Source organism: Protomyctophum parallelum (genome assembly GCF_964188405.1).
Source record: "Protomyctophum parallelum genome assembly, chromosome: 1".
Classification (NCBI taxonomy): domain Eukaryota; kingdom Metazoa; phylum Chordata; class Actinopteri; order Myctophiformes; family Myctophidae; genus Protomyctophum; species Protomyctophum parallelum.
The window spans coordinates 103575309-103585308 of NC_139697.1; the positions used below are offsets into that span (position 1 = coordinate 103575309).

At 43.8% G+C, this 10000-nt stretch overlaps 1 protein-coding gene across 1 annotated transcript in view; it reads left to right on the plus strand.

Annotated features, from left to right (window-relative positions):
* The window catches only part of amot (angiomotin), a gene marked incomplete at its 5' end in the record, with an annotated part of 21888 nt that overhangs the window by 2327 nt on the left and 9561 nt on the right, over positions 1-10000 (plus strand). Inside the window, 2 exons of the mRNA XM_083761648.1 lie at positions 712-857; positions 4817-4966. Coding sequence (XP_083617774.1) covers positions 712-857; positions 4817-4966 — 296 coding nt within the window. The remainder of the gene's footprint in view (positions 1-711; positions 858-4816; positions 4967-10000) is intronic.

Here is a 10000-nt window from a genome sequence, read left to right on the forward strand (position 1 = left end):
TATAACGGCAAAAAGCCAAAGAGGCAATGCAATGCAGTGTGTCTGGATTTATTTGAGACAATGTCGCACAGTTGATGGTCAGTGTCCGTGCGCGCCAGCCATCAAGCACACCGTCATCAGGGGGATTAAAGTGTGTTATGCAAGTGTACCCGGGTGCGCTGTTGAATCTCGGGCAATGTGAATCATGGCCATCGGGAACCAGGCAACCGTATTCGGAAACGGTTCCAATGAAACGGATTCAGTCCGTCTCAGTGTGAATCCCCTCTTAACCCATTCTGACCTGAGATCAGATTCATACGAGGTTTCCACTGGACACACACTGGGTCTGATTAACCCGTTCTGACCTGAGATCAGATTCTAAAAATGTCAGTCGTTCTTCGATTTTTCAAAAATGGCAGACCTACAAGCTCGATATGAGCTTGTAGATCTGCTATTTTTCAATAGCTAAAGCATAACATGATGCTGACACCAAAATGGGTGCCCGGTCAGAATGGGTTAAATCAATGTGTGGTTCATTCATTCATTCAAACATCTCCTCTTAAATCAATGTGTGTGTGTGTGTGTGTGTGTGTGTGTGTGCGTGCGTCCGTGCATGCATGCGTTGCGTGCCTGCGCGTGCGTGTGTGTCTGTGTGTGCGTGACTGTGTGTGTGTGTGTGTCTGTGTGTGCGTGACTGTGTGTGTGTGTGCGTGCGTGCGTGTGCGTCTCCAGATAAAGACGTGCTGAGGGAGAAGGAGAAGGTGGAGATGGAGGTGAGCGCTCTGCGCTCTCAGACCGACGACCAGAGACGACACATCGAGATCAGAGACCAGGCGCTCAACAACGCGCAGGCCAAAGTAGTCAAGCTGGAGGAGGAGGTAGGAACAGATCAGAGACCAGCCCAGGCCAAAGTAGTCAAGCTGGAGGAGGAGGTAGGAACAGATCAGAGACCAGCCCAGGCCAAAGTAGTCAAGCTGGAGGAGGAGGTAGGAACAGATCAGAGACCAGCCCAGGCCAAAGTTTTCAAGCTGGAGGAGGAGGTAGGAACAGATCAGAGACCAGGCCAGGCCAAAGTAGTCAAGCTGGAGGAGGAGGTAGGAACAGCGTCCCTATGGTTTTTTTACTACCCACTTTGGCACCGGTGAGGGGTGGGAGGGGCTAGCCCACAGCGGGCCCCCAGCAGTCAGCACACAGAAGTCTATTCAGTATTTAAGTCTGACGTCATTTTGTAGTGTTATGTTACGTCCGGGTCCAAGTGGCACCAGCTCCCGTCCGCATCCCATTGTAAATAGAATATCTAAACGTGTGAATCTTTTTACAATGACGTTATTTTTCAGAAAGGAAGCCATAGAGGGTTAAAATGCGTCTTAATGCTTCCAACTCGAGTAGAATTATTAATGTTTTGTTCCAGTGTCCATGACAAAGAAAATATATGGTGTGGAGACAATAAAGACTATTATTATCATTATTATTGAAGGTGGTAACAGTCAATTTTCTCAGTACAATATTTCGGGGGCATATTTAGAATGTGTGCGGGGTTGAGTATGTTGAATCTAGTTTGCAATTAATGAGTATTTAGTTGACACAATGAAATAAAATGGCGATAGTATCCAGTGTGGGGTAAATGGCCTGTCACAGCCATATTTGGGAGAGCAGCAGCTTTGTTGTTGCGAGGAAAGCGGTAAAATTAGACTTTCATGGTTGTTTTCGTCTCAGATTTAGTCCGACGGAGCGTCACAGTATAACTCCATGGGGACACAAAAGCGACACAAAAGTAGGACCCGGAAGAATCTCTGGAGGGGGCGCTCATGTCACGGCTAAAATACTGAATAGAGCGTCGCAGTCCCTCCCCCTTTCAGAACGACGAGTGGCCCAGGAAATGAATCCCAATGCATTTCTCCTCATAGGCATTTCAAAAGATTTCACAAATCATGACAATGAACACAATGTTTTGGGCCGATCAAATAATTTATAAGAAGGAAAAACAAAACGAATAGTGTTGTCTCCTGCCTTTATTTTTCTTCTTTCTAATGATTTGATCGGCCCCAAAACATTGTGTTCATTGTCATGATTTGTCACGATCCGATCTGGCTTTGTCCGCGGCGTAACCGTCTTTAAATAAATACTTTAAGAAATGCCTATGGGCGAAATGCATTGGGATTCATTTCCTGGGCCACTCGTCGTTCTGAAAGGGGGAGGGACTGCGACGCTCTAAAAGAGGGTTATGCGCGTGACATCATCGTACCTGGAAGTTATGCAGGAACGACCACTGAGTGGCAAAAAACTACTTTCTGGCCTTTAATGACAGCCCCGTTCATCCACACAGAAAAGTCCTGTCTGATTACATTAAACAACGTTAAACTCACCAACATTAAAGTCCTGTCTGATTGCATTAAACAACGTTAAACTCACCAACATTGCAGCTGTACGAAAAGCTTGAATTATCCTCTTTCTATCTGCAAAGTTTTCGTTTTATAAATATCCACCATAGAAACGTTATGAGCTATATACTTTCTGTCAAGAAATGCCCTGCATTTGATTATTTTATGATTGATTATTTTTTTTAAGTATCAGAGTTTGGAAGTGCTTGTTTTCAATAACACAAAATGTTTGCTGCCTCCTGCATTATGTGACATTTAGAAACAGGTGGTACGGCAGGACGGTGGAGTGATTTACAACGAGCGCTTCCAAACTCCAACACTCCATGACGCTCAATGTTTTGCCACTAGATGAGGATGGTTTTACTCAACCACAGTCTGATACTGTTGTACTGACCGGTACAACCACAGTCTGATACTGTTGTACTGACCGGTACAACCACAGTCTGATACTGTTGTACTGACCGGTACAACCACAGTCTGATACTGTTGTACTGACCGGTACAACCACAGTCTGATACTGTTGTACTGACCGGTACAACCACAGTCTGATACTGTCGTACTGACCGGTACAACCACAGTCTGATACTGTTGTACTGACCGGTACAACCACAGTCTGATACTGTTGTACTGACCAGTGCAACCACAGTCTGATACTGTTGTACTGACCACTACAACCACAGTCTGATACTGTTGTACTGACCGGTACAACCACAGTCTGATACTGTTGTACTGACCGGTACAACCACAGTCTGATACTGTTGTACTGACCAGTACAACGACAGTCTGATACTGTTGTACTGACCAGTACAACGACAGTCTGATACTGTTGTACTGACCAGTACAACCACAGTCTGATACTGTTGTACTGACCGGTACAACCACAGTCTGATACTGTTGTACTGACCACCAGTACAACCACAGTCTGATACTGTTGTACTGACCGGTACAACCACAGTCTGATACTGTTGTACTGACCAGTACAACCACAGTCTGATACTGTTGTACTGACCACCAGTACAACCACAGTCTGATACTGTTGTACTGACCGGTACAACCACAGTCTGATACTGTTGTACTGACCAGTACAACCACAGTCTGATACTGTTGTACTGACCAGTACAACCACAGTCTGATACTGTTGTACTGACCACCAGTACAACCACAGTCTGATACTGTTGTACTGACCAGTACAACCACAGTCTGATACTGTTGTACTGACCACCAGTACAACCACAGTCTGATACTGTTGTACTGACCGGTACAACCACAGTCTGATACTGTTGTACTGACCAGTACAACCACAGTCTGATACTGTTGTACTGACCAGTACAACCACAGTCTGATACTGTTGTACTGACCACCAGTACAACCACAGTCTGATACTGTTGTACTGACCGGTACAACCACAGTCTGATACTGTTGTACTGACCAGTACAACCACAGTCTGATACTGTTGTACTGACCAGTACAACCACAGTCTGATACTGTTGTACTGACCAGTACAACCACAGTCTGATACTGTTGTACTGACCGCTACAACCACAGTCTGATACTGTTGTACTGACCGGTACAACCACAGTCTGATACTGTTGTACTGACCGGTACAACCACAGTCTGATACTGTTGTACTGACCAGTACAACCACAGTCTGATACTGTTGTACTGACCAGTACAACCACAGTCTGATACTGTTGTACTGACCGCTACAACCACAGTCTGATACTGTTGTACTGACCGGTACAACCACAGTCTGATACTGTTGTACTGACCGGTACAACCACAGTCTGATACTGTTGTACTGGGAGCATAAAATTAGTTTATTTCATTAGTTTGTGCCATTCTGACCCCTGGTGGTGGTTGAGGAGAAGTGTTTTTTCAGAGCTACTTCACCACACTTTTCCTGGGCCATGTGTGCTCCAGTTCCTGTCGATTTGATCCAATGAAAGCCAATGAAACTGGTCAGATGACCAATGATATCCAATGAAATCAACAGGAACTGGAGCACATCACACAGCCCAGGATAAAGTGTGGATAAAGTAAATACAGATAAGCAGCAGCGCTCTTATAGGACGGGATCCCCTTTTGGCCTTTTAAGCAAGTTATACTTTAGCTGTTGAAAAATAGCAGATCTACAAGCTTGTCGATCTGCTCAAATCTTTTCTTCTGGGGAGGGGGGGGGGGGGGGGTCTCTGGAACAACATATTTTCAGACGGGGGTCTGATATATTTTGGGGGTCCTAAAACTATGACGAAAAATACAACTAAATAATTCCGTAATAAAAACTAAGATGTTGATGTTGACTAAAAGTAAGACTACATTTATGGACAATTTTTACCATGTGCGTGTCTGTGTGCGTGCGTGCGTGCATGTGTGTGTCTGTGTGCATGCGTGTCTGTGTGTGTGTCTGTGTGCGTGCATGTCTGTGTGCGTGCGTGTCTGTGTGTGTGCATGTGCAGCTGAAGAAGAAGCAGGTGTACGTGGAGAAGGTGGAGCGCATGCAGCAGGCCCTGGCGCAGCTGCAGGCCGCCTGCGAGAAGAGAGAGCAGCTGGAGCACCGCCTGAGGACCAGACTGGAGAGGGAGCTGGAGAGTCTGCGCAGCCAGCAGGTACACTACACACACACACACACACACAGTCTGCGCAGCCAGCAGGTACACACACACACACTTGAGAGTCTGCGCAGCCAGCAGGTACACACACACACACACACAGTCTGCGCAGCCAGCAGGTACACACACACACACAGGGGTGACTGTGGCTCAGGAGGTAGAGCAGGTCGTCCACTGATCCATGGGTCGGCGGTTCCAATCCCGGCCCCTCCTCCTCCTGTCCACATGTCGAAGTGTCCTTGGGCAAGACACTGAACCCCAAATTGCTCCCGATGTGCTGGTTGGTGCCTTGCATGGCTTCCTCCTCCATCGGTGTATGAATGTGTGTGTGAATGGGTGAATGTAATGCACAATCTATGTAAAGATGTATGAATGTGTGTGTGAATGGGTGAATGTAATGCACAGTCTATGTAAAGGTGTATGAATGTGTGTGTGAATGGGTGAATGTAATGCACAGTCTATGTAAAGGTGTGTGAATGGGTGAATGTAATGCACCATCTATGTAAAGGTGTATGAATGTGTGTGTGAATGGGTGAATGTAATGCACAGTCTATGTAAAGGTGTATGAATGTGTGTGTGAATGGGTGAATGTAATGCACAGTCTATGTAAAGGTGTGTGAATGGGTGAATGTAATGCACCATCTATGTAAAGGTGTATGAATGTGTGTGTGAATGGGTGAATGTAATGCACAGTCTATGTAAAGGTGTGTGAATGGGTGAATGTAATGCACAGTCTATGTAAAGGTGTATGAATGTGTGTGTGAATGGGTGAATGAAATGCACCGTCTATGTAAAGGTGTATGAATGTGTGTGTGAATGGGTGAATGGAATGCACAGTCTATGTAAAGGTGTGTGAATGGGTGAATGTAATGCACAGTCTATGTAAAGGTGTATGAATGTGTGTGTGAATGGGTGAATGAAATGCACCGTCTATGTAAAGGTGTATGAATGTGTGTGTGAATGGGTGAATGGAATGCACAGTCTATGTAAAGGTGTGTGAATGGGTGAATGTAATGCACCATCTATGTAAAGGTGTATGAATGTGTGTGTGAATGGGTGAATGTAATGCACAGTCTATGTAAAGGTGTGTGAATGGGTGAATGTAATGCACCATCTATGTAAAGGTGTATGAATGTGTGTGTGAATGGGTGAATGAAATGCACCGTCTATGTAAAGGTGTATGAATGTGTGTGAATGGGTGAATGTAATGCACCGTCTATGTAAAGATGTATGAATGTGTGTGTGAATGGGTGAATGTAATGCACAGTCTATGTAAAGGTGTGTGAATGGGTGAATGAAATGCACCGTCTATGTAAAGGTGTATGAATGTGTGTGTGAATGGGTGAATGTAATGCACAGTCTATGTAAAGGTGTGTGAATGGGTGAATGTAATGCACCATCTATGTAAAGATGTATGAATGTGTGTGTGAATGGGTGAATGAAATGCACAGTCTATGTAAAGGTGTGTGAATGGGTGAATGAAATGCACCGTCTATGTAAAGGTGTGTGAATGTGTGTGTGAATGGGTGAATGGAATGCACCGTCTATGTAAAGGTGTGTGAATGTGTGTGTGAATGGGTGAATGGAATGCACAGTCTATGTAAAGGTGTGTGAATGGGTGAATGTAATGCACAGTCTATGTAAAGGTGTATGAATGTGTGTGTGAATGGGTGAATGAAATGCACCGTCTATGTAAAGGTGTGTGAATGTGTGTGTGAATGGGTGAATGGAATGCACCGTCTATGTAAAGGTGTGTGAATGTGTGTGTGAATGGGTGAATGGAATGCACAGTCTATGTAAAGGTGTGTGAATGGGTGAATGAAATGCACCGTCTATGTAAAGGTGTATGAGTGTGTGTGTGAATGGGTGAATGAAATGCATCGTCTATGTAAAGGTGTATGAATGTGTGTGTGTGAATGGGTGAATGAAATGCACCGTCTATGTAAAGGTGTGTGAATGTGTGTGTGAATGGGTGAATGTAATGCACAGTCTATGTAAAGGTGTGTGAATGTGTGTGTGAATGGGTGAATGTAATGCACAGTCTATGTAAAGGTGTGTGAATGTGTGTGTGAATGGGTGAATGTAATGCACAGTCTATGTAAAGGTGTGTGAATGTGTGTGTGAATGGGTGAATGTAATGCACAGTTTATGTAAAGGTGTGTGAATGGGTGTGTGAATGGGTGAATGTAATGCACAGTCTATGTAAAGGTGTGTGAATGTGTGTGTGAATGGGTGAATGTAATGCACAGTCTATGTAAAGGTGTGTGAATGGGTGAATGTAATGCACCATCTATGTAAAGGTGTATGAATGTGTGTGTGAATGGGTGAATGAAATGCACCGTCTATGTAAAGGTGTATGAATGTGTGTGTGAATGGGTGAATGTAATGCACCGTCTATGTAAAGATGTATGAATGTGTGTGTGAATGGGTGAATGTAATGCACAGTCTATGTAAAGGTGTGTGAATGGGTGAATGAAATGCACCGTCTATGTAAAGGTGTATGAATGTGTGTGTGAATGGGTGAATGTAATGCACAGTCTATGTAAAGGTGTGTGAATGGGTGAATGTAATGCACCATCTATGTAAAGATGTATGAATGTGTGTGTGAATGGGTGAATGAAATGCACAGTCTATGTAAAGGTGTGTGAATGGGTGAATGAAATGCACCGTCTATGTAAAGGTGTGTGAATGTGTGTGTGAATGGGTGAATGGAATGCACCGTCTATGTAAAGGTGTGTGAATGTGTGTGTGAATGGGTGAATGGAATGCACAGTCTATGTAAAGGTGTGTGAATGGGTGAATGTAATGCACAGTCTATGTAAAGGTGTATGAATGTGTGTGTGAATGGGTGAATGAAATGCACCGTCTATGTAAAGGTGTGTGAATGTGTGTGTGAATGGGTGAATGGAATGCACCGTCTATGTAAAGGTGTGTGAATGTGTGTGTGAATGGGTGAATGGAATGCACAGTCTATGTAAAGGTGTGTGAATGGGTGAATGAAATGCACCGTCTATGTAAAGGTGTATGAGTGTGTGTGTGAATGGGTGAATGAAATGCATCGTCTATGTAAAGGTGTATGAATGTGTGTGTGTGAATGGGTGAATGAAATGCACCGTCTATGTAAAGGTGTGTGAATGTGTGTGTGAATGGGTGAATGTAATGCACAGTCTATGTAAAGGTGTGTGAATGTGTGTGTGAATGGGTGAATGTAATGCACAGTCTATGTAAAGGTGTGTGAATGTGTGTGTGAATGGGTGAATGTAATGCACAGTCTATGTAAAGGTGTGTGAATGTGTGTGTGAATGGGTGAATGTAATGCACAGTTTATGTAAAGGTGTGTGAATGGGTGTGTGAATGGGTGAATGTAATGCACAGTCTATGTAAAGGTGTGTGAATGTGTGTGTGAATGGGTGAATGTAATGCACAGTCTATGTAAAGGTGTGTGAATGTGTGTGTGAATGGGTGAATGTAATGCACAGTCTATGTAAAGGTGTGTGAATGTGTGTGTGAATGGGTGAATGTAATGCACAGTCTATGTAAAGGTGTGTGAATGGGTGTGTGAATGGGTGAATGTAATGCACAGTCTATGTAAAGGTGTGTGAATGGGTGTGTGAATGGGTGAATGGAATGCACAGTCTATGTAAAGGTGTGTGAATGGGTGTGTGAATGGGTGAATGTAATGCACAGTCTATGTAAAGGTGTGTGAATGGGTGTGTGAATGGGTGAATGGAATGCACAGTCTATGTAAAGGTGTGTGAATGGGTGTGTGAATGGGTGAATGTAATGCACAATCTATGTAAAGGTGTGTGAATGGGTGTGTGAATGGGTGAATGTAATGCACAATCTATGTAAAGGTGTGTGAATGGGTGTGTGAATGGGTGAATGGAATGCACAGTCTATGTAAAGGTGTGTGAATGGGTGTGTGAATGGGTGAATGTAATGCACAATCTATGTAAAGGTGTGTGAATGGGTGTGTGAATGGGTGAATGTAATGCACAATCTATGTAAAGGTGTGTGAATGGGTGTGTGAATGGGTGAATGTAATGCACAATCTATGTAAAGGTGTGTGAATGGGTGTGTGAATGGGTGAATGGAATGCACAGTCTATGTAAAGGTGTGTGAATGGGTGTGTGAATGGGTGAATGTAATGCACAATCTATGTAAAGGTGTGTGAATGGGTGTGTGAATGGGTGAATGTAATGCACAATCTATGTAAAGGTGTGTGAATGGGTGTGTGAATGGGTGAATGTAATGCACAATCTATGTAAAGGTGTGTGAATGGGTGTGTGAATGGGTGAATGTAATGCACAATCTATGTAAAGGTGTGTGAATGGGTGTGTGGATGGGTGAATGGAATGCACAGTCTATGTAAAGGTGTGTGAATGGGTGTGTGTGAATGGGTGAATGTAATGCACAATCTATGTAAAGGTGTGTGAATGGGTGTGTGAATGGGTGAATGTAATGCACAATCTATGTAAAGGTGTGTGAATGGGTGTGTGAATGGGTGAATGTAATGCACAATCTATGTAAAGGTGTGTGAATGGGTGAATGGAATGCACAGTCTATGTAAAGGTGTGTGAATGGGTGTGTGAATGGGTGAATGTAATGCACAATCTATGTAAAGGTGTGTGAATGGGTGTGTGAATGGGTGAATGTAATGCACAATCTATGTAAAGGTGTGTGAATGTGTGTGTGAATGGGTGAATGTAAGGCACAATCTATGTAAAGGTGTGTGAATGGGTGTGTGAATGGGTGAATGTAATGCACAATCTATGTAAAGGTGTGTGAATGGGTGTGTGAATGGGTGAATGTAATGCACAATCTATGTAAAGGTGTGTGAATGGGTGTGTGAATGGGTGAATGGAATGCACAGTCTATGTAAAGGTGTGTGAATGGGTGTGTGAATGGGTGAATGTAAGGCACAATCTATGTAAAGGTGTGTGAATGGGTGTGTGAATGGGTGAATGTAAGGCACAATCTATGTAAAGGTGTGTGAATGGGTGTGTGAATGGGTGAATGTAATGCACCATC